At 45.7% G+C, this 25,682-nt stretch overlaps 1 protein-coding gene across 1 annotated transcript; it reads right to left on the minus strand.

Annotated features, from left to right (window-relative positions):
- Window positions 1–13: 13 nt before the first annotated feature.
- On the minus strand, window positions 14–23,815 carry LOC139367648 (PDZ domain-containing protein 4-like). The gene is made up of 8 exons (XM_071105917.1): window positions 21,554–23,815; window positions 8,453–8,506; window positions 7,309–7,625; window positions 7,083–7,173; window positions 6,845–6,943; window positions 6,695–6,757; window positions 6,514–6,615; window positions 14–2,987 (listed from the first exon to the last, which is right to left on the minus strand). Exons 1-8 carry the CDS (start codon window positions 21,611–21,613, stop codon window positions 993–995), a joined length of 2,781 nt encoding a protein of 926 aa, XP_070962018.1. The 5' UTR covers window positions 21,614–23,815; the 3' UTR covers window positions 14–992.
- Window positions 23,816–25,682: the final 1,867 nt, after the last annotated feature.

Here is a 25,682-nt window from a genome sequence, read left to right on the forward strand (position 1 = left end):
TCACTTCAACAAATTATATAGAAAAGGCTTTTATTGTAAAACGTTTATGGACCAGACATCACGGTATACTGAACAAACAGCCACATTGTTTTCTAGTCTAAGAAGTCAACAAATTAAGAACATGTCACATCCACAATTTCACACCAACTTTTTGTCACGTTTTTTGAAGTATATGTTACTTAACATTTATAGTCAACATGCAAGTAATCAAATGTCAAAGAACCACTTTCAACTCCTCAGATTGTGCTGTCATACTGTATAAGTAACTTCACCGCAGAATACAATCGTACCAGCCATCAGAAGACACGTTCAAGAAGATTTCCTCAGCTCTCAACCACCAGAGATATAGTTGTCATGTTTCCTGTGCTGTGGGATTTGGTGTGCTTTTTTCCCCCTCACTGTGCTTCTCAATTTATTCATATTAAAACGTGCTCGTCAGATCTTACCACAATGTCGACGTTTCATTCATTAGTCAGTCATGTTGTCCTTTACTTTATTCTTGTTGGCCAATGTGCTTTGTATACTCCGTTAAATGCCATACACAAGCTTATTAGTGGGCGTTCGAGGCACTGTCCTTATAAGAATGGTATAGCAAAGAAACGCTGGTCAATAGCTACAGATTGGTTTATTTCACCAGCACTTTCGTTTCACTTCTGTTGTCTTGCCTACCTGCTTATGTTTATAATTCTTTCAGGCAGAAACGACAGCTTGCAGTATGGGTTACCAGTAATTATATTCTCTTCTACACTGCGCCATTCTCTCTCCTCTCTTTTCCTTCATCACAGCTGTTGGTAACTAAGGAGAAGGTTGTACAGACTATCACCCAATCTCTCTCCAATATGCAATGGCAGATCAGTCGACAGTTGGTTTCTTTCCCTCTCCAAAGCAACCCACTTCCTCTGGACCATTTATTTCAATCACTCTTACACTTCCTCTCAATCTCACTTTGTTGGTCACCCTCTCTTTTCTTTCTCGGTCTTCCACCCTCTCCATTAGACAGTGGTGACTGACAGCAGAGGGTTGTAGACCTTCTTGCCGTCAGGGGACCTGGTTCCGTGGGCCAGTAGTTCCTGGATGGTGATCCAGTTGTCCAGGATCCTACGGCTCCGTTTCTTCTGGCTCCTCCTGTGGCTCAGCTCCAAGATGGTAGTGGGCTCCTGTCCCTGCGGAGCCCCCTGTTGTCCACCGCCACTGGACTCCCTATCCCTCTCCCTCAGGCAGTCCAGCCTGCTCTGCATCATAAACTCCCTGCGTCTGCGCTGTTCCCGGGCCCTGAGAAGCTGCTGCTTCCTTTCCTCCTTGGACCAATAGCGGCCCATCTTCATCTCGCTGACGGCGTCGTCGTCCGTGGTCATGCCGCTGCGCTCCTCCCGGATCTTAATGGCCCGGGCCTTCAGAAGGCGGTCCCTAACGGGCCGCTTGGCAACATAGCGAGATCCGTCGCTGCGTACTTTGACCTTCCACTCCATACGCGGCGAGGCCGGCGGAGGCAGGGGAGGGGGGATGGGTAAGGATGGCATGGACACAGGGCCCTGGGGGATGTCCTTGCATGTGCTCCCCAGGCTCATGGGACTCTCGCTGCCATCCCTGGGTCTCTCCAGGCCCTCGGATGTGGAGGGGGACCTCAGCTGCATGCAGCTCTGGTAGCGCAGGGGGATTCTGGAGCCAGAGTGGCGGCGGGACAGATAAGGACTGTTCTCAGCGCTACGCCCTTCCCTCCCCTCCACTGTCCCATTGGTTTTAGGGCATCTCACCCCTCCGTCTGACCCCCTCCTTGCCCCCCCGTCGCGGGACAAGGATCTGAACTTGGCCCCTCTCGGGCTAGAGGTCTTGACTTCCGCTCCCCTCCTGTGTGAGCTAGGGGAGTAGGGCTGGTTCAGGTTAGCCTGCCCCCTCTCACTCCTGCCTCCCCTCTCCCTGTGCCGGCTGGGGGTCCGCGACGGCAAAGAGGTAGAGTCTCCCCCCTCCAAGCTGCTGTGGCCATGTGCAGAGGGGGAGGGGTACTGTTCGCTGACCAGAGGGGTGCTCCTGCAGCTCTCCCCTCCTGTGTTGTAGGCGCTGGTGCTGTCCTTGTCGGAGCGCTCCCTTTCAGGGAGCTCATTAATGTCTGACAGCTCATGGTGACAGGACTCCTCGCTAACCAAAGGAGCCACCCGCCCAGCCCCGGCCCCACTCTCCTCCTCCAGGGGCCATGCCTTCAGACAGCGCTCCCGGAGCTGCTGCATCTTCTGGGCCCTCAGGATGTTACGACACTTGAACTCCAGGTGGCGTAGCTCCTCTTCCACAAGGGCCATCTCATGCTGCATCAGGCTCTCATTCCTGTTCACATCCAGAGGAATCCCCCCATCGCCCCCCTGTCCCCCATGACCCCCATGCTCCCCCAGCAGCAGAAGAGCATTGCTGTTCTTCTCATAATAACACTTGATCTCCAAGAGTTCCCTGTACCTCTCACACTCTTCTTCTGTCAGACCCGGCATCATCATCATCACTGGGTCAGCTGCGTAGACCCTCTCCCCTGCCAGGTCACCACCTCCTCCCCCACCCAGACAGTCCAGACCTAGTAGAGAGTCTGTGCTGAAGTGGAACTCTGTGGAGTGGCCATGTAGAAGGGGTGGGGTGTCCCTGTCCCCCTGGCCAGAGTGGAACCTGCGCATGCTGCCGGGGGTGTTGGTGGCGTTGGTGGTGGGGGCGCTGGTCTGGTCGTCCCCTAGTAGGTCGTGTTCTGAGGACTCCTCATTGCGGGTACTCTCATCTGTACGACCCACCCCGCTGTCCAGCTCCTGGCTGTTACTCAGCAACGTGTGGAGCAGGCCTGGAGAGTCACGGTGACCTCGCCCGCGGACCACCACCACACCACCCCCACCCACGACCCCTGGTCCTTCGCCCAGCATGGAGGCCCTGTTCCTCAGCTGATGGGGGCTGGGCAGGTGGACAGCGTTATCCAGAACCTCCAGGTCCAGTTCATCTGGGTCGAGCTGGTTGTCATTCTAAGTTGGAGAATGTGTTTCACGGATTGTGTTTATTTTGTTTGATTGCCGTTGTGGTTTCGTTATTGAGTTGAAGGTGTCATTGAGGCGGGAAAAGGGCAAAGGAGAAAGGAAAAGAAAGATTGAAATTATATGTTAGATTGAACAGTTTCTTGTACTCTTGGGAACCTCATACAACATGTTACAGATGTCTGTTATCCGTTTATCTCAGTCACTAGATGGCAGTAGGAGCCAAGGTAATGTGATTTCATTACCATTTTAAAGGCATTTTTACTGAGGGGTATTTTCCACTGAGCTGTCCGGATGAAAAGAAGGAAAATTGGACCCAAAGTTAAATGTATGCACATGCACACCCACCCACCCAACTATATGCACGCACGCACACACGTGCACTTACAAGCGTGCACAAAAACACACACCACCACTCTGTGTGGTGTTTTTACCACCAGTGAATAGTACAGCAGAATTACAAATTGCTCGTTTTAATTTACTCCCTTTATCCAGATCCCCTGAGATATTGATTAAATGTGTATGCTTTAATTCAGTAAACAAATCACCACTCAGAGTGGAGTTGATTACATTTAACCCTTAGAAACCTGGACCCAGTTTTCCTTGCATAAACAAAATTGAAAGAAGTGTGAACGGAAGTGAAAGGAGACTCCAAATAACGTATTTCTGGAAAATAAATATAAAAACTGTTGGTATGCATCACTTAATACCCTATGTTTCATATATATATATAGCAAACTTTCAAGTGACTGAATATTTTTGCTCACGGTGTCATTACAAAGATTGGCCACCAGATGGTGCCAAAAGTGTTTATTGCGATCACTTCAAGTTACTCCTCTTTATGTATTGAACGCGTGCAGACACTTTACCAGGTGTTTAAAGACAATGTTACATATATGTAACATTGGGCTTTAAAGAGTTCATTGATTTGGTTTACACTTGAATTGTTTAACTGTATTCAGGTTGAGAGATATTATTATTCAAAAAACCCTTCATTTCCTTATTTCTCTGTCGCTCTCTCTTGCTCTTTCCCGACAGTTGAAGAAATCCTTAATATCTGCTCATATATACAGTCCTTGGATGATCCCCATCTCTTCTCCTCTCTTCACTCTGCGTTTTCAATGTGAGACTATACTTTATCGACGAATCTTATTATTATAGTTTTATTTTTGTAAGATTACATTTGTTGCCCTTTTTTTAACAATACTAAACATAGACAAACCATCAACAACATACAGACGCACACAAACATTCATAACATCACCCCTGCTCACACCCCTATCTCTCCCTGCCACATGGCCTCAAATTGCACTATTTTGTTTCTCTCTGTCTCCCACACAGTTTCAACATTTAGATAATAAAGCATTAGGCCTTTCCATTGTGTTAACGATAGAGGATTGGTTGATTTCCATTTTTGAAGTATATGTTGTTTCAAGATGATCGACTAGAAAAGTATCTTCCAACCCATTGGGTATCTCACTGAAGCCTCATATGCCATGTCTTGGAATAGGTAGACAGACAGAGTAAAAGTGCATTTACATTGTAATACCTCTGACAGATAACTCCACCCACAACTCATGGGCTTCATTTGTGAATTTTGTCCCTTGTGTAATTCATTTGAAACATTCGTTTATTCTGGATTAAGCATACATGTTCGTTACCTGTAATTTCGTTAGTTACAATATGTTCCAACATTCCCTCCATCTTGTGTCAATATCAGTTCCTTTTAATTCTTGGTTCCAATAGTTTATATTTCTTTCTAGGAGATTGTCAGGTAGACAGGTAAGATAAACAAAACCTTGCAGAAGGCCTATCATATGAACAGCATATCCTGACTCAAAGAGGATCGCTCTGACATCCAAAAGATTTCAAATAGAAATATCTTGATAGGAAACATTTAAGTTGCGTGTATTTGAAAATATCTACATTTTGTCAGTCCAAAATAGCTTTTTAATGATTTCATGGAAATGCATTGATTTCCTTTTACCAAGCCATTTATGGTTCTATGCCTTTAGTTTTCCATGTGGACCAATTTATCTGTGAATTCTGAAAAGCTGTCCAATGATTTTTCCATAGGGTTGTGTTTTCAGGGAGTGATACTGGTTCTTGTAGAATACGTTTCATTTTCTTCCATATTCGTATGGTGTTCCTAACCATGAAATTGTATTGTTATTCTAGCTGCAGTTTTAGTCTACCCTGCGTGTCACGTCTCTCTGCAGATTCGAGGGTGCCAGATGAATAAGGGGAATTTGAGGGTACTTGCAGTAGTGCCTTTGTCTGGGTAGCAGCCTACATTTAATGGCCCTCTCTTAAATCTGCCCTCTAGCTCATTCTGGGCTGAATGTGGACTGCATTCTGATGTCAACACTCTGAGTGTGTCTCAGAGCGCACACACATTTGTTTTGCATGGCTGTGTGTGAGAAGGTATATTGGTGTGTGTCTATGCCTCGTGCATCACTCTCAGCATAAAAATGGTAAACTATGCCGTTCCATCTGGAGGTGTGTGTGGTCAGTGACTACCCATTTGCTGGGTGTGTGTATATACATTATGGGATGTCCTGGGACTGTGTCCTTATGTCTGTTGAGCTGTGACCTTGAGGGAAACAAAGCAATGCCACATTGGCACGTACTGAAAACAACCAGGCTCTCCCTCTCCTCGCTAGCTATCGCTCCCGTCCAGCTCCATTTCTCCCTGTCTCCCTCTTACTTCTCCCACGTCTCCTGTCTCCTTACATGGGTTAACAGGGTAGGGGGAGACTCATACCTCCAGTCTTATTTATTTTTTACACAAATGGTGTGTCTCTAGGTTTCTATATGTCATTTCTTATGTCCTTTTTGTTAAGAAACTAGTTGACTTGAATTTGAGTTAATTTTGGTGTGAAGAATGAAGCAACTTTGGTGGTTATATGGTATTTGCTGTTGTGTAGTTATCATGGTCTTGGTTGGTTTGTTTATATGGTATTTGCTGTTGTGTAGTTATCATGGTCTTGGTTGGTTTGTTTATATGGTATTTACTGTAGTGTAGTTATCATGGTCTTGGTTGGTTTGTTTATATGGTATTTACTGTAGTGTAGTTATCATGGTTGGTTTGTTTATATGGTATTTACTGTAGTGTAGTTATCATGGTCTTGGTTGGTTTGTTTATATGGTATTTACTGTAGTGTAGTTATCATGGTCTTGGTTGGTTTGTTTATATGGTATTTACTGTAGTGTAGTTATCATGGTCTTGGTTGGTTTGTTTATATGGTATTTACTGTAGTGTAGTTATCATGGTCTTGGTTGGTTTGTTTATATGGTATTTACTGTAGTGTAGTTATCATGGTTGGTTTGTTTATATGGTATTTACTGTAGTGTAGTTATCATGGTTGGTTTGTTTATATGGTATTTACTGTAGTGTAGTTATCATGGTCTTGGTTGGTTTGTTTATATGGTATTTACTGTAGTGTAGTTATCATGGTCTTGGTTGGTTTGTTTATATGGTATATCAGATAGTAAACCAGTTCAGAGGGTCTCTCACCTCTATTTCAGGCCGGGCCAGGAGCAGGGAGATGTTGGTGCTGTCCTCCTGGGTCAGAATGGCCACCGCCTCCTCTCTGTTCTGGATGTCCACCCCGTTTATCTGAGACACATCAGAAATGTTCTCGTCTGACCCTGCTTTCTGCCATAAAGGATAACCGAACGTTATCTAACAACCCTACCTGTAAGATTCTATCCCCCTCTCGGATACGGCCATCCATAGCAGCTATACTATTGGGGTTGACCTGGAGAGAGAGACAGAGGATTAGGTTAGCTGGCAAACAGGCGATCAGAGCGAGTATAACCCTCATCCTCACTCCCATCCTCCTCACCTCGCCCACATAGATCCCCAGGTCCTCCTCATCGTCTGTCCGGTAGCACACCGTTAACCCCAGTTTGTCCTGCTGACGAGACTTATAGAGCTCCACCTCCTATTGAAATGCGTGCCAGACAAAACACACAAGTTAAACACACGAACACTGGTCATGGAGATGGAGAGGGCATGAAGAATGGGATTGCTGTTGAATTACACGGTAGGCAATTGGATTTGACAGGAAATTGTAGCCTCACCTCGTACTCCAACTCATCCTGCCTGAGATCCGCCTCATGCTGAGTGATGTCAAAGTAGTCATTGGGGTCATAATATTCCGGCTCTAAAAGGCTGAGAAGAAGACAGAGAATATGTCAGTGTATCAAAATTTAAGCAGAGCCACAAACGGCAGAGCTTTCAAACATCTTATGGAAATTGAAAAGTAAATTGAATTCTCTCTCTCACACACACGCACACTCCACTCACAGCTCGTTGAGCAGGTTGGGTTCCAGGATGGGTGGCAGTGGAGGGGAGGGGGGCGGGTGAGGGGGCGGGGCTCCACCTGGGTGGTGGGCGGTCCTTCCCAGAGTCAACATGTGTTGGAAGCTGATGTCAGTCTGAGTGCCGCTGTCCACACAGTCAGTCAGCCCCCCTGGAACTGCTACTGTCCCGTCCAGCCCCGCTAGTCGCCCTGCCAGTCCCGCCCGCCGCCGGGCCCCCCTCTTCAACACGTGAGACAGCAGGGGGTCTCGCACATCCAGGGTGGGGTCCCGTGAGAGACAGGACAGCTCCTTACCATTCACCTAGAGGAGGGGAGCAAGACCAGAGGTCAGATAGGAGAAGGTAGTGGAAAAGGAGAAGAAAGGAAGAGTAGGTGAGTGCTGTCTAGAACCCAAAACCGTTCTTCGAATATCCCCATAGGAGAACCCTTTGAAGAACCCTTTTGGGTTCCATGTAAAACCCTTTACAAAGAGGGTTCTAGATGGAACCCAAAAGAGTGCTACCTGGAACCAAAACGGGTTCTACCTGAAACCAAAAATGGTTCTCCTATGGGGACAGCCAAAGAACCCTTTTGGAACCCTTTTTTCTAAGTGTGGTGAAGAATGATTAAACACAAAGGAGTACCAGGGCACCTACAGAGGGAGACGTGGAGAAATTGAGAGAGAGTAACACAAAGATGGAAAATAAGCAGTTTATAGAGAGAAAGGGCAATGAGTGGAGAGAGTGTGTGATGACAAAACAGGTGCACCAAACAGGAGTATAGATATCAGACTTTGAGCCACACTAGCGGATCTCTCGCCAGACATACAGACAGACCAAGGTTAGCTCACTGCGTGTAAGACTGAGCCACAACACAAGGACTGAGGAGGAGAATACATGAACGCAACACACACACAGACAGGCCTAAGACACAGAACTAGGGTTAGACAGCAAACAGATAGCCATTGAAGATAAGAGAATAACACAGTACACCTCAACACATAGAGAAATGTGTAGGTTTAGTGTATGTTAATAATACACACATCACATGTAAGGTTACAAAGACACATCACAGTACATGGTACATTTCTCTCAACTTAAAAGGTTTTGATATCACACAGCGGGGAGAAGAAAAACGTTATACTGAGACCTTCAGTCGACCTTCTCCATCAAAAGGACACAGCGTGTTACTTATTTGACCCTTCTGTGGAGAGAGAGAGGGAGAGCAATGGAATCATTAGAGAAGAGAAGGTGTACGTTAATAGGGTAGGCTCTGAGGAAAAGGTGAAAGTGCAATGTTGTTGTAAGGAAATGGGTTGAGAGAAATGCTGCCTGTTGGTAGACTAATCTCTGTATTAGTCCTAAATCCCTCTGCATGTGTCCAACCATGCTGTACATGATTCTCTCTAGCCTCATTTATACCTTGCGCTAACATTTGTCCTTTGTCCTGATCTTGTCCACATTCTGATTGTTTGTCATTCTCAGAAATATGTCTACACATGGTATTAAAATTGTGACCACATTTCCTGTTCCCTCCCTGTATGCAAATTATTTGACAGCTGTTCTTTCAAAATAATATTTATTTTCCCAATTTTAATACACACTTTGATGCCATAAGTCAATGTTGCCACCCGCCAATGATTTTAGAAGGTGGGATAATGATGATTTAAATGGTTTCACTGTCCAGATCCCTCTAGACTTGCTAACATGTGCCTGACTACCTCCATAGGTAGTCACAATGCGTATTTTATTCATCTACAACTGTCTTGAAATGTGGGCACAATCAGAATGTGGACAAGATCAGGACAAAGGATGCATGTCAGAACCAGGTATAAACTGGGCTTCTGTGAACCAACACAACTCAGTCACATAGAATATCTCTGTGTAAATCAATGTGTGCCAACCCAGCCTAATAGATAAACCCTCTCTAGTTTCCTATATCTACATGTCTGTGAAGCCAGTTTCATAGTGCTCTCTATCTCTCTCTCTGTATCTCCATATCTATGATGTTTGCCCCCTGCCAGTTGCTACAGAGAGAGGCAGATAGAGGGGGATTTATAATTAGGGATTATGGGTGTAGATCTGCTGGGGGAATCAGATTTAAATAGCTGGGATGTTGATTTGTAGGCGACTGAACTTTCTCCATGAGAGAAGCAGTGATCCTGGTAAACTGATGCAAGACCCCCCCCAACATTACGTTTGTTAAGAGGTGAAACATCAAACCACCATTTATACCCCTCTGACCAAATGGTAATGGGCTTTTTGGTGTGTATAGAACCTGCTGGTTGAAGTCATGAGCATATTGCACACAGCTGGGTGAATGTGCGTGAGGGTGTGCGTGTGTGTGTCACAAGTGCGCCTCCATATGTTTTAATGGAGACCTGTAGACAGTATCGAGGTGCTCTGAGTGACAGAAGACAGACACCTAGGCATACAGACATTGTGTTAGTGCATTCATGGTCACACACCGACCTTGGCTGTCTGGGGATTTCCACATCTTTATACCCTGCTTCCATGCCTCCATCGTTCCCCTCTCTTTTCCTGTCCCCTTCAAATAATTGCAATTCAAATCGATGTTCCCCTGTGCAGTCAACCACATAAACGTTCTTGCCACATTTGCTCTCTATTCTTTTCCATTTGGTTCTGGCTCTCCATGCCTTTCTGCACCTCCTCTCTCCCTCTCCATGCATTTCTGCACCTCCTCTCTCCCTCTCCATGCCTTTCTGCACCTCCTCTCTCCCTCTCCATGCCTTTCTGCACCTCTCTCCCGCTCCATGCCTTTCTGCACCTCCTCTCTCCCTCTCCATGCCTTTCTGCACCTCCTCTCTCCCTCTCCATGCCTTTCTGCACCTCCTCTCTACCTCTCCATGCCTTTCTGCACCTCCTCTCTCCCTCTGCATGCCTTTCTGCACCTCCTCTCTCCCTCTCCATGCCTTTCTGCACCTCCTCTCTCCCGCTCCATGCCTTTCTGCACCTCCTCTCTCCCTCTCCATGCCTTTCTGCACCTCCTCACTCCCTCTCCTTGCCTTTCTGCACCTCCTCTCTCCCTCTCCATGCCTTTCTGCACCTCCTCTCTCCCTCTCCATGCCTTTCTGCACCTCCTCTCTCCCTCTCCATGCCTTTCTGCACCTCCTCTCTCCCTCTCCATGCCTTTCTGCACCTCCTCTCACCCGCTCCATGCCTTTCTGCACGTCCTCTCTCCCTCTCCATGCCTTTCTGCACCTCCTCTCTCCCTCTCCATGCCTTTCTGCACCTCCTCTCTCCCTCTACATGCCTTTCTGCACCTCCTCTCTCCCTCTCCATGCCTTTCTGCACCTCCTCTCTCCCTCTCCATGCCTTTCTGCACCTCCTCTCTCCCTCTCCATGCCTTTCTGCACCTCCTCTCTCCCTCTCCATGCCTTTCTGCACCTCCTCTCTCCCTCTCCATGCCTTTCTGCACCTCCTCTCTCCCTCTCCATGCCTTTCTGCACCTTCTCCCTCCCTCTCCATGCCTTTCTGCACCTCCTCCCTCCCTCTCCATGCCTTTCTGCACCTCCTCTCTCCCTCTCCATGCCTTTCTGCACCTCCTCTCTCCCTCTCCATGCCTTTCTGCACCTCCTCTCTCCCTCTCCATGCCTTTCTGCACCTCCTCTCTCCCTCTCCATGATTTCTTTGCTCACACCTCTTTCCAAACCCCACTCCCCTGCCATTGTCTCCCTCTTCCTTCTGTCGCTCTTTGCCTCTCTCACTCCCCCCCCCCCATCTCTCTCTATATCACTCACTCACTCCCTATATCGCTCTCTCCTCATGCTGCCTCAGCACTCTTCTTTCTCCAGCCCCTCCCTAGAGGATACAAAACATGCTCTTATATCTGTGCTGTTTCCTTCCCTTGCCCGTTTGTCCTTCCTATACTAATGACCCCCCATACATCTCTGTCTGTCTCACCCTCTTAATGAGTTCTTTCACTTGAAGACAAAATAAGAAACCTCGTTTTCTTTGCATGGCATCTTCCGCCACGCCAAATGGAGTTAACAGTGTGAAGCCTGACTGTATTTTGTAATTTGCTTGTCCTGCAACTTGCATTTCTTTCCTCTCTCTTCTTTTGTCTACACATGACAGGAACCAGGTGAGATGGAGCATCTGAGACAGTGAGTTGTTTTTCTCCTGCAACACCATCATTAGGACCAATGAGGGATAGGGTATATAGAAGACCAGCCCTTTGGCCATTGCTGACAGTCTGAGAACACAGAGAGAGGATGGAGGGGGACGCCCGCTGCATTCATTATCAATGAGAGGCAGTGAGATTGCTTTGAGGATGGCTTCGTACAGGTTCACGGTTGTTGTGCATTAGATTGGAAGGATAACTCATCTTGACGTGTTGCGCAATGCATTATACATCCACTGGTCCATTATGTCAGCTGATTTCATGACCTAAAACCTCTGACCTTTGCAGTGTCTCATATTATCCAATGACAGTCGAGACGAAGTGCCAATGAGAGCGAGCGAGCAGGGTGTGTATTGCTCATTCTTCCACTAAAGTTATATTAAATAACAGGCGTGAATTGAGACCGAGTTCCGTGCCGTTACATATTCCTGTTATTGTCTACGTTATTCGGAGTAGCACAGTAGGGGGGTGGTTGGGAGAGGCTGTGGAACGAGTGGTGGGGGTGAAAGAGAGAGGGTGATGAAAGAGAAGCAGGTAGTTCAAAGGGATGAGAGGAAAAGCGAGGGAGAGGCGCTGATGGAGAGCAGCACCGGGGGAAGGGGAGGTAAAATGATGACGGGGGGGTGTGAAGAAAGAGGAGTGAAATACAGCACAAAGAAAGAGGGAAGGAGCTTTCGAGGACTCGTAGATTTGTAAGTTTATAATACAATTTGACTCATTTTGGGTGTGACTGTCTCATGGCTCCATGCTCGTTGGTGAAGTAAATAGTGGAAACGCACAGAGGAACCTCCAGGGACATGTAGAGGCTTAATGAGGCTTTATCTCCTAACTTTTAGCTGCAGTTTGATGGAATATCTACAGTACACCAGACTCTGGGAGAGGGAAAGACCGAGAATGGGTGGTGTACTGTACACCCACCCAAACATATGAGCAGTAAAGGAGGATTTGACAAATGTATCGACTCAAACTCTATACTGACTCGTATTCTTCCCTGTGAATAATTTAGCTTATCACTCAAACAATTTGCATAAAAATGAATAATAAACAATCTAAATGGTTTCCCTCCTTCTTTTGTAACGGCTGTGTGCTGACCGTGCCCTGCTGCCCTTCACATATTCAATTCTACTTGTTGGGTAATTGATTTTTCTCATCTCTCATGCTTTGAAGGGTCTAGTCCCCTCTTCACAAAATCAATTATATCTGGAGACATGCTCAGTGCCGTCTGGTTCTAACCCCAGCTGTTTGATATCACAGGGGGACATTTACACAGGCCAGTGGGAAGTGGTTGAGCTCAGACATAGACAAAGATGAGCTGCTATTGACTTGGGGACTACTCAAACATTCAGGGAAATTGGGAAACTAATAAACTAACAAGCATATTTGGGGTTAATAGATTAACGCCATTGTCAATAGAGCTATCAATAACTACAGTCTGAGAAAAAAAGTTCTGTCTCAAGGGCCTCCCGGGTGGCGCAGTGGTTAAGGGCGCTGTACTGCAGCGCCAGCTGTGCCATCAGAGTCCTGGGTTCGCGCCCAGGCTCTGTCGTAACCGGCCGCGACCGGGAGGTCCGTGGGGCGACGCACAATTGGCCTAGCGTCGCCCGGGTTAGGGAGGGCTTGGTCGGTAGGGGTGTCCTTGTCTCATCGCGCACCAGCGACTCCTGTGGCGGGCTGGGCGCAGTGTACGCTAGCCAAGGTGGCCAGGTGCACGGTGTTTCCTCCGGCGCATTGGTGCGGCTGGCTTCCGGGTTGGATGTGCGCTGTGTTAAAGAAGCAGCGGCTTGGTTGGTTGTGTATCGGAGGACGCATGACTTTCAACCTTTGTCTCTCCCGAGCCCGTACGGGAGTTGTAGCGATGAGACAAGATAGTAGCTACTACAACAATTGGATACTACGAAATTAGGGAGAAAAAGGGGTAAAAAAAATAAAAAAAGTTCTGTCTCGATAGGAGAACCCTTTTTGGTTCCAGGCAGAACCATTTTGGGTTCCATGTAGAACCCTCTGTAGAAAGAGCTCTATAGAGAACCAGAAAGTATTCTTCAAATGGTTCTCAAAAGGGCCGAAGAACCGTAGATAGATAGCGTAGGCTAGAGTGTAAGATAGAACCGTAAATAGAACCGTAGATAGATAGCGTAGGCTAGAGTGTAAGATAGAACCGTAGATAGAACCGTAGATAGAACCGTAGATAGCGTAGGCTAGAGTGTAAGATAGAACCGTAGATAGAACCGTAGATAGAACCGTAGATAGAACCGTAGATAGCGTAGGCTAGAGTGTAAGATAGAACCGTAGATAGAACCGTAGATAGAACCGTAGATAGAACCGTAGATAGCGTAGGCTAGAGTGTAGGCAGATTTGTTTTTCTTGTATTTTTTGAAACTTATTTTGGAGCTGTATGTATTTGTTATTGTCTAAGAAAGTGGTCATGTATTTCCACACACACACACGACCAGAAATACAACCCATAAACCCCCTCTCCTCCCTTTATGACCTCCAACCTAATCACATACACACACACACACACTTAATCATACAAATACAAATTTACCAGAGAGAGGTGTTCCCAAGGGAAAAGATACAGGCACCATGATAAAGAGGCAGATGAGTTGAATAAAAGAAGCCTGCTTTGAGGTGAGTACCAAGCCAATTAGTGAGAGTCAACAGATATTTCCATTGACAGATCATTCTCTACGGAAGGCCCGTAGACCGTGAACCCTCACTGAAAAAGTGTGTGACTGTCTGAATGTGACTGTCTTTTCGCTTAGTTTTTCAGAGCAAGAGAGTGATGGAAGACAGGAGACAGAAGGTGGAAGCGGAATCTCTGTGGGTGTGACTGTGGGGAGCCGTTTAGATATTTGTAGCCGGAGAGGAAGTCAATCAATACACAGATGCTGAGAGGAAGAGAAGAAGAGGAGAAAAGGGGCAGATGGGATTCAATCTAAGACAGGTAAAGGAGACAATGAGAGAGGCAGATATTGGTTTGGATACAGAAACATTATGTCTGAGGGCAAAGTCAATCTCAATGTCAGGTTGTCATATCACGGCACTCATCATTGGGATATGTCTATACAATGAAATCGGTGTTTTATGTGCATTGATATGAGTGAGTGAGTGAGTGAGTGAGTGAGTGTGTGTGTGTGCGTGCATGTCATCTGTGTATGTTTGTCTGTGTACTCTATACACATGTTAGTAGGTTATCTAGATGACCTGTACTCCACACACAGAGACGCTTACAAAGCTCTCCCTCACACTCCATTTGGTAAATCTGACCACAACTCTATCCTCCGGATTCCTGCTAACAAGCAAAAATTAAAGCAGGAAGCACAAGTGACTCGGTCTATAAAAAAAAATGGTCAGATGGAGCAGATGCTAAACTACAGGACTGTTTTGCTATCACAGACTGGAACATGTTCCGGGATTCTTCCGATGACATTGAGGAGTACACCACATGGCTTTATCAATAAGTACATCGAGGACGTCGTCCCCACAGTGACTGTACGTACGTACGTACATACCCCAACCAGAAGCCATGGATTACAGGCAACATTCGCACTGAGCTAAAGGTTAGAGCTGCTGCTTTCAAGGTGCGGGACTCTAACCCGGAAGCTTACAAGAAATCCCGCTATGCCCTGCGATGAACCATCAAACAGGCAAAGCGTCAATACAGCTAATATTGAATCATACTACACCGGCTCCGACGCTCGTCGGGTGTGGCAGGGCTTGCAAACTATTACAGACTACAAAGGGAAGCACAGCCGCAAGCTTCCCAGTGACACGAGCCTACCAGACGAGCCAAATCACTTCTATGCTCGCTTCGAGGCAAGCAACACTGAGGCGTGCATGAGAGCATCATCTGTTCCGGACGACTGTGTGATCACGCTCTCCGTAGCAGACGTGAGTAAGACCTTTAAACAGGTCAGCATATACAAGGCTGTGGGGCCAGACGGATTACCAGGACGTGTACTCCGGGCATGTGCTCACCAACTAGCAGGTGTCTTCACTGACATTTTCAACATGTCCCTGATTGAGTCTGTAATACCAACATGTTTCAAGCAGACCACCATAGTCCCTGTGCCCAAGAACACAAAGGCAACCTACCTAAATGACTACAGACCTGTAGCACTCACGTCCGTAGCCATGAAGTGCTTTGAAAGGTTGGTCATGGCTCACATCAACACCATTATCCCAGAAACCCTAGACCCACTCCAATTTGCATACCTCCCAGACAGATCCACAGATGATGCAATCTCTAATGCACTCCACACTGCCCTTTCCCACCTGGACAAAAGGAACACCTATGTGAGAATGCTGTTCATTGACTACAGCTCAGCGTTCAACACCATAGTACCCTCAAAGCTCATCACCAAGCTAAGGAACCTGGGACTAACACCTCCCTCTGCAACTGGATCCTGGACTTCCTGACAGGCCGCCCCCAGGTGGTGAGGGTAGGTAGCAACACATCTGCCACGCTGATCCTCAACACTGGACCTCCCCAGGGGTGCGTGCTCAGTCCCCTCCTGTATTCCCTGTTCACCCACAACTGCATGACCAGGGACGACTCCAACACCATCATTAAGTTTGCTGACGACACAACAGTGGTAGGCCTGATCACCGACAATGACGAGACAGCCTATAGGGAGGAGGTCAGAGACCTGGCCGGGTGGTGCCAGAAAAACAACCTATCCCTCAACGTAACCAAGACTAAGGAGATGATTGTGGACTACAGGAAAAGGAGCACAGAGCACGTCCCCATTCTCATCGACGGGGCTGCAGTGGAGCAGGTTCAAATTCCACATCAACAACAAACTAGATTGGTCCAAACATACCAAGACAGTTGTGAAGAGGGCACGACAAAGCCTATTCCCCCTCAGGAAACGATTTGGCATCCTCAAAAGGTTCTACAGCTGCAACATCGAGAGCATCCTGACCGGTTGCATCACTGCCTGGTACGGCAATTGCTCGGCCTCCGACCGCAAGGCACTTCAGAGGGTAGTGCGTACGGCCCAGTACATCCCTGGGGCAGAGCTGCCTGCCATCCAGAACCTCTACACCAGGCGGTGTCAGAGGAAGGCCCTAAAAATTGTCAAAGACCCCAGCCACCCCAGTCATAGACTGTTCTCTCTACTACCGCATGGCAAGCGGTACTGGAGTGCCAAGTCTAGGACAAAAAGGCTTCTCAACAGTTTTTACCCCCAAGCCACAAGACTCCTACACAGGTAACCAAATGGTTACCCGGACTATTTGCATTGTGTGCTCCCCCCCTCCCAACCCCTCTTTTTACGCTGCTGCTACTCTCTGTTTATCTTATATGCATAGTCACTTTAACCATACATTCATGTACATACTACCTAAATTGGCCTGACCAACCAGTGCTCCCGCACATTGGCTAACCGGGCTATCTGCATTGTGTCCCAACACCCGCCAACCCCTCTTTTTACGCTTTTGCTACCCTCTGTTCATCATATATGCATAGTCACTTTAACGATACCTACATGTACATACTACCTCAATAAGCCTGACTAACAGGTGTCTGTATATAGCCTTGCTACTCTTTTTTCAAATGTCTTTTTACTGTTGTTGTATTTATTTACTTACCTACACACACACACACACACACACACACACATACCTTTTTTTTCACACCATTGGTTAGAGCCTGTAAGTAAGCATTTCACTGTAAGGTCTACTACACCTGTTGTATTCGGCGCACGTGACAAATGAGCTTTGATTTGATTTGATTTGATTGGTCAATGAGTGGCCATGCGTTTGCACAGTGTGTATGTCAGAACTTTTCAGTATGAAAAAGGCACATTAGGCTTGTTTAATGACTTCAGTTGCCGTGGCAACGGCCTCGCATTGCAACCCATTCTACAGAGAGGGAGAGAGAGACCGGAGGCGGTAGAGACTGAGGGGCGGAGGGGGAGACTGAAGAGGGGTGGGTGGTGCAGCACAAAATGGATACTGTGCTCACTGTGTGGTGTAGATACATGAATGTTCTGGTTAGTTTGCTATGCATTACCCATAAACTCAACTAATGCTTATTGTAAATACATAGACTCATGTAGGCTGTAGACACTGATATATGAGGTGACCTTCACCACTTTCACCTGGGGAGTGACAGGAGGCAGAATATAAAATATGGGTGTGTACATTAATACGTTCCTCTGGGCAAGAGAAGATTGTATTCAGGCAGACAGAACTAGCCTTTCAGTTGAACGTTATGTTTGCGTTATATGAAGAGTCTAAATTTGAATGTGTGATTACACGTTTGTGAACAGCCCAGAACTGAGCACCAAAACCTCAAACATGCAGTGTTTTAGAAAGCAATGTAATTATGCAAATGCAATTGTGCAATGTGATGTTTTTTTTTGTCTTCCATGATGACACATTTTAATTGTTGGTATTTTATTTGGCATCGTGGAGTTTTAAAACCAATCAACCTTCTGTCCTGTTGGAAATTCTGTATTTACAACATTGCCTAGAGTTAATACATGTAATTAAATGGAAATACAAAGTGCCTTTATAGCATATTTTATGTAACATTCAGAAGCTTCATCTTTTGCAATCAAACCGTCAGTGTATTCTGTCTGGAATGCTGATGGTCCGTCTACATGCCTGCCTGCTCCTCTTGGCACACCCTTTGCCATCTGGCCTTCCCAAGTTGGGAACACCGATCACCCTATATTTCTGCCAATAGAAGGGGTGTCGGTGTCTCAGTTCTGTGTCTCCTATGTCTATCTCTAACCTCTGGTCTTTGTAAGCATTGGGTACACGCTTAGAAGGGAAAAAAAGTGCTATCTAGAACCTAAAAGGGTTCTTCGGCTGTCCCCACTGGAGAACCCTTTTTGCTTCCCTTTAGAACCTTTTTTTTTGTTCCAGGTAGGGTTCTAGATAGAGTTCTACCAGGAACCAAAAATGGTTCTACCTGGAACCAAAAAGGTCTATGGGGACATCCAAAGAACCCTTTTGGAATCCTCTTTTATTAGAAGGTACAGACTGATTGGACCACAGAGCAAACAGACACGCTCCTTGCTACATCACCCAGATGGGACAGAGAACAGCTCTCTGCTGCTATGGCAGAGGAATCAGTGATAAACCACCAGTGTCTTACTCCCTACCACTCCCTGCCTGGATCTCACACAGGGGACTCAGTCTGCCAGTCTGTGGATTTTGTTGTCTGTAAAAGCTGAGCACATTTTTGTATTACTTGAGCTCGCTTCCCTGGGCATACCTTTATGCACAGCTTATTACACAATTGTGTGAATGCTTGATCAGTGAAGTGATATAATCTTCCACTTTATCTAAACACTGACCCCACATGTGGTCTCTGTCATCATGGCTGACCTCTGTATTGGGGTCACTGAATTTACTGCCATTCTCCCTTACATGCTCCAGACTACACACACACACACACACACACACACACACACAGACACAGACACGAGGGATCAGCAAAGTCACACAAGCCTACCTATTCATCCCAGCTCTGTGAAGCGTTCAAATCAATTACTCCTGTCACCTGAGGGCAATCAACAGAAACAAAGTCCTCTCCTCCCTCCCCCTTTGTTTTTTCCATCTTGTCCTCTCCTTTCTTTGACTCATTACTCTACCACTGGCAGTGCTCATGTCATCCCCCTCCCTCCCCTGTTCGCTGCTTTGGCTTTGCCTTGGGCCCCAAGTGCAGTTCTGATGACCGGTACAGACTCACATGTCCGGACTCTTGGTCAAAAAAACATAAAAATAGAACACATACAGTATATATCACTATGCATTTGACAGATCATGTTGTGATTCTGCTGGTACAAGAGAATATGGATATGGAAGCTGATTCCTGGGTATTATATTTTTATATTTCATTTTTATGGTCTCACAGGCATTACCGCTAATCAAAACCAGCCCTTAAAGTTGATTGACAAGCCTGCACATCACACGGTGACGTCATTTTGAATATTAAACATCTTGCTAGAGACCATTTCTTGCAGTGGCTGCAGCTCATGCTGCTTTTCAAAGTATCTGACTTCCAACTTCAGTGTGTTTAAGACAACTGGGAACTTGGGGAAAAACAAGTTCCAACTGGGATTTATTTTTTGAATGGTTGTCCAACTCGGAATTCCAAGTTGGAAACGCAGGCATCTTTCTAGAGCACAGTCTAAGCTTTCATCTGTTTTGCTTACCGACATCCACACTGTGGATTCAATAAGCTTTTCGGCAGTTGTCTGAAGGTAAATGGCACAATGAGCATAGGGGGTAAAAAATAATGCCATGAACAAAGTGACCAAAAATGCGTAAAATATGTATTTTTTGAATCCTGAGTTTTCTTATCTCTCAGATATAGGACAGAGAATTCAAAACCTTATTCCTTATGATTTATGTTTTGACTGTCTGTTTTGCCATGTACAAATGTGTTAATCAATGCGTTTATATGGGCTATTCTAAGGCCAAACTCAGTTTTTTTCATCAAACACATTTTTTATTAAAAAAATTATACCTACAGGGGTCCTAAAATCAAATGGCTAAACTATACATTTTATTACCATCTTAAAACAATCCAATATGATAGCTTAGTAGATATTGCGATCGAAGGGCTTAGACCTACCAGGGTTAAACCTAAGTAGGCTTTGGAACGCACTCCATTTAATATGATATGTTACAAATGGAATAATGGTGTGGTTACCTAACACAAAAACGAAAGTAGGGAGGATGGGTGGGGGATACCGTGACAGTCTAGCAATCCAAAGGTTGTGTGTTCGAGTCGGTGACAACTGTAGCAATTTAGCTAACCCTTCCCATAACCCTTTTCCTAACCTTATTAACCTAATTCTCCTAATCTTCTACGTAAATGATCCTAACCTTTGTCGTTGGTTCTCCTAACCTGCAATGTCAATTCTCCTAACTTTTGTCATTGTGACACAACAAGCAGCATGGTCTCAGAGCAAGACGTATAATACTATACGTCTTTGAAGATGTATGAAACCTCCAATTCGTAAAATATTGTACAACCGCTATTCCATTTGTAACATACATAACATATTATACTAAATGGAGGGATACCAATTTACATCCCAAATCCTAAAAATTAAAATGCCCAAGAGGCCAGCTTGGCAAAACCTACATAAGACTGCACACCTAGATGTGCTTGCACATGTACCATCTCTCAGTTGCTAAATGCTGCTGTTGCTTAGGCTGTAACCGTGGCAACCCTTCAGCGCAACCCCTTGACAATAACTATTTTGGCGTTGAGCTAAAACCAAAGCATCTTGCACTATTCCCAGTGAAAATCTGGCCCCTCAGTGTCTCCCTCTCAGATGTAATTGGGCTCTACAGGGCTTTTCACAATAATTACAATAATTATAACAGAGTATGATAATAGTTATGATTATTAAAATGACATGATTGCTGCAACTGCGAGAGAGTGGTTGTGGTTGCACAAGTACAAGTAAAAATTGATTACTGATCTCATTCTATGCGTAGCCTATGCCTTATTTAATCATGTCTGTGTTTCTGTGTTTAATGAATCATGAATCCTTGGTAAATAATATAAGAATGAATATGCCTGCATTATGAATTTTGTCACAATAATAATCATATTCTGTAGATTGATGATCTGTTCTTTTTCTCATATGTTTTGTTCCTCCAAAAATCTGTCATCATTATGGCTGTTGTAATTACATTGTTCATACTCATTTCACTGTGAGCCCCTCTGTAAAAGCGTGCACTGCTTGTTCATGTGGATGGAGTGTTAAAGTCATCGTTGTGAACATGATCTGTCAGTTGGTCGTGATGGATGATGGACATTAGACCTACATAACGTCAGCATATTGACGCCTGTCTCCGTTTCTACAGTTCTGGTGCTACCAGAACATTTTGACTGACAACGCAAACTGTAACCAGACCTCAGGCAAACAGCCACTATACCAGAGAGGTGTCAATATGGAGAGGCTGTGTCAGTGTCAAGACAGCAAGAGAGGAGGAGAGAGGAGGAGAGAGGATTAGAGAGGAGGAGAGAGGAGGAGTGAGGATGAGAGAGGAGTGTTAATAGAGTTGGTACTACTGCTAGATGGAAGAGAGAGCGAGAGCGAGAGAGCGCGAGAGCAAGAGAGAATCACTCACCTGGAACATGACCCTGTACTGTTCCTCAGGCTTCTGAACCACACACATGTTGCACCCCATGGTGACCTGGACTCAGGCCGGCTGGGGCCAAACCAGTCCAGGAGGTCAGTGCCTAAAAATACCCCTCTTTCCCTTTGGGTGTGGCAGTCAGAGAGAGCTTCCCACCGACCTACAGGTGTCGACCCCTCTTATACTAGGGCACTGTGGATTATGAATCCCAGAGGTTCTCTGTCCCCAAAAAACAGTCTGTGTCCCTGTCCCTGTGTCCTGTTCCTCTCTTCTTTTTAGTCAGATTTCAAGTCCTACATCCTGTAGTGATCCATACATTTACAAAAAGGTTTTGAATGTCTTCCCGTCTGTTTCTGTCCCCATCACAGAGTACAACCATCTCTGTTTGTCCTCATAAGCGTGGAGTGGTTAGGTTCAGGTTAGGTTTTGCATGACTCCATCGTGGTCTTTGGATTGGTCAGAAGGAGTAGAAAAGGGGAGTGAGGAATGACTAAGGTGACAAGGGAGCTGCTGATGGGTTGGAAAGAAAGACTGACAGATGATCTCTGCTATTGTGTTGTAATGTATCTAAGACAGTCCATCATGACTATATAATGATGATTCAATAACCTAATAACCACTTCTCATTTCTGTGGAACAGTCTCACCATGTGAGCTGTCTCTTTGAACTAGCTGAGGTTTTTCCCAGTGGAACTCGAAGTAAACTCACCCATGTTTTTCCCCTGGTCCCAGCACTCTATCAAAGAAACACTTTCAAAGTTTCAGATGCAAACAGGCACCGATATCAAATAACTTTTCACCTTCTTTTTCCCTTCCCCCCTTCTTTGCTTTCCAGGTTTAGAAGGATTGCTTCAGTCTTTTCCCAGGTTCCGCTCCTCTTTTGCTCTGGTACTTTCACCTCTTCAGGGTAAATGGACTCGTCAGAACCTTTTCATTGGTGCTTATGATCGTTGACATTTCCTGGTTTGCCTCCATTGAAACTGACGAAGAGGAGAGAGAAAGAACCTACCCACTGAACCATCTAGCCTACGGCCTGAAGCTCAAGCCCTGGTCGTCGGGCTAAGATAAGCGGTGTGTATCGGGTACACGAAACCCAATAACACACCCACTTGCACAAGCATCACAGTGAGGGAACAACACACCAGGAAGTCGCTGTTGTCCAAACTACACCTCTTTGCCTGATGGTCTGTATCTGTCAGAATAACAACTGCTAAGGACCACTTTCAGGATGAAGCTGTTTCAGTGAACACGTCCGCATACAAAATATATGTCATTTAAAAATGTGGAGTATTTGAGGGAAATAGGTTACAGTTGTCGGCTGAAGGGTGTTTGAGACAGACTGGTTGGTTCAGCTAGGTGTTTTGTCAGGTTTCCAGCCAGCACTTTTGACGTTATGGTTCATTTATGAACTAATCGAAAGTGTTTCCAATCCACTGGAATACTGGAGGCTACTGCTCCAGGGTGTCACTGAAGAGAAGATTAGAATTCAATTACAGGCCTGTTAGGCAGAGAACAGGAACCATCCTACCTGGTCATGTTTTAAAATCAATATCACATGCACTACGGGATTCAATTGGATGTTGTGTTTGCAGGACTATTATTGGGAGATTCAGGACTCATTACCATCAAGACCAGCAATGATAAGCCATGTGTAAAATACTGTGCTTTTTATTTGAAAGATTGAGGTTTAGCAATCTCTCTTTTCCTTTTCATTGAAATGTGTTAATTGATAGTCTTTCACTTTGTCTCTTCTCCTCTTATGTATCTCTCATTCAACCCGTGCTTCCACTGTTAAAGTGGGAGAAATCAGTGTATTGACTTCAACCCTGCACTCATTCTTTAATTACCCTCTGTCTTTCTCTCTCCATCTCTAACATAATCCATGCTCAAGTAGAAAGGTACCACATTATACTGTACCCTCGTAACCATTTCTCCATGAGTGTGTATCTCTCCCGTCCTCTCCCCTCTCTGTCTGTCTCTTCACCTGGGTTAAACCTTTATGTCTTATCTGCACCTCCTCCAGGAGACCCTGCAGTCTGAACACCGTTCAACACGGTACGCTTTGAAAAGTAAACCTCTGTCCAGCCACCCTTCTGGCAGCAACAAGGCGTTAGCTTCTGTAATCCTTCCTCAAAGCCTCGCTGACTGCACCTGTAATCTCTCCAGACACTCAGTGTAATCCTTAACACTGACAATATATAACCAACTCCAATATAAAAGACCCACACACACACGCAGAGAGAGACACGCACACACGCTTGAAAAACCCCTCCCAGTCTGCTAGGCTAGGCAGTAAGCACTAGAGAGATGCCATTAGCCAGTCTAGTTGTAGAACTGTGGCAGACAGTCACAGCAGGTGCTGAAAGCCAAACAGGCGTGTCAAATGTCCCGACGGTTCCTGCTCTCTCTCCATCTCCAGCTCCACATAGAGCCTACCATCGCATGAGGATGCGAATTCTAATCTTACCTGGCTACTACTGTAAAAGCTCCAGTTTGAAACCCAGAACCTGCCATTAGAATGATCTGAGTCAACAGGTATGGACTCACACAGGATGCAACAGACTCAGGGAGGATAGAAAGAGAGGATAAGCAAATTGTAAGGATGAGGAAGGATATGAGAGTATTCCCTCTTCCAGATTACTGCAATAATCACTTCTGTCCCTCTGTGTCCTCACAGACCAAAACAAAGCTTAAACTAGACCCCCTGGAAAAGAAAGTTCATCCATCTTGTGCTGCAGGGAGGAAAGAGCATAAATTCATGAATGTGAGGCAGCAGCTCTGTAGTAATCCACCTTTTGTCTGTTGGTCATTCTTTTAAAAACCCACAATTAGGAACAAAAGTGTTGAGAGGATTCCATCCAGGTGGTGAGTAGAGTCAGAGTGTGAAGTGCCTCTCAGGTTCAACATAAATCACCATCAGCGGACTCTACAAGATGATAGAAATCACTGACGGCTGATTGGAGGATACTCTTGGCTCCTTCCCTCAGGCGAGACGATAAATGCGCTCCCCCACTGCAGCGGGGAACACAAAGGCGGTTCTGCTGCACCATCAAGCATGCCTGCTGCTGCTGCTACTGCTGCTGAATAAGATTCTACTAGATGCAACACTGTTCTCCCTCCCTCCTTCTCTCTCTCTCTCTCTCTCTCTCTGGCCCCCTCCCCTAGTCCCCCATATTTTGCCCACACCTCATTTGCTACCCCTCCTTCCCCTCTTCCTCTTTCTATGTCTCTCTCTGTGGGAAACACAGGGCAGGCTCCAGACAGCCCGATGATCTGTTTGCACAATGCAGGTAGCCTATAACAGGAAGGAAGGAGAGAGAGTAAGCTACCACATTAAATAAATGCACAATCAAGGTGCACTATCAATTCATATTTGACAATGTTCATATTTCTGTGACATACTGTATGTATCTTGCGTTTCCTTCGGTCCTTGGGAGGATTGCAAGTATCAATTGCTTATATGATAAGGTACCAATAATTATATATAATTATATATATATATTATAAGCATAAAGGACATTAAAAAAAGCCTCTGACCGCCTGTGAATTTAAATGAGTTGATGCCCTGACTCACAGAAAAGAGAGGAACACAGAGCAATTGGATAACAGGTGAGTGATGGGATGAATTTAAATAGGGGACACAGCCTAGGGATGTGATGTAAATGACTGTGTGGGGGAGGGGGGGGGGGGCTTTTGGCAATCTAGCTTTCCTAAATGCTAACAATACAAACAATGCAAAAGCAGTTTGTGGATAACACAAAGGTTGAAATGCTGACAGATCTAGAAATACACCTGTTTGGTTTGCACAATACTTGTGGATTACCTCAATTGATATTTCTTCCTTGACCTCCCTTCACCCTCTCTCCCTCTCTGAATATCAAGCTACATTTTAGTACTGTTCATTGTCTAATTTCAATTTTAAAAACAGCTCTGTTGGCACATTTGCAACAGTCACACTGCCAATTAATTTAGAGCCAAGCTGAGCTATGAGACTAACCAGGGGACAGAGAGGATTAAAGTAGTGAATCACAGAAAACTGTACACTGTAGGAAATAACACGTTTTCAAATTAGAATGATAGCCTACAAACACACACACGGTCACACACAAGCACACACCGCA

Source organism: Oncorhynchus clarkii, chromosome 16, assembly GCF_045791955.1.
Source record: "Oncorhynchus clarkii lewisi isolate Uvic-CL-2024 chromosome 16, UVic_Ocla_1.0, whole genome shotgun sequence".
Taxonomy (NCBI): Eukaryota; Metazoa; Chordata; class Actinopteri; order Salmoniformes; family Salmonidae; genus Oncorhynchus; species Oncorhynchus clarkii.

What these genes read in the sequence shown, in the direction of transcription:
- LOC139367648 (XM_071105917.1), bottom strand. Translation starts at nt 21,613, where the DNA reads ATGGGGTGCAACATGTGTGTGGTTCAGAAGCCTGAGGAACAGTACAGG. An exon ending in AGTACAGGGTCATGTTCCAG is followed by an intron (nt 8,507 to 21,553) that starts GTGAGTGATTCT and finishes CTCTCTCCACAG; the next exon opens with AAGGGTCAAATAAGTAACAC. An exon ending in AGGATGAGTTGGAGTACGAG is followed by an intron (nt 6,944 to 7,082) that starts GTGAGGCTACAA and finishes GCATTTCAATAG; the next exon opens with GAGGTGGAGCTCTATAAGTC.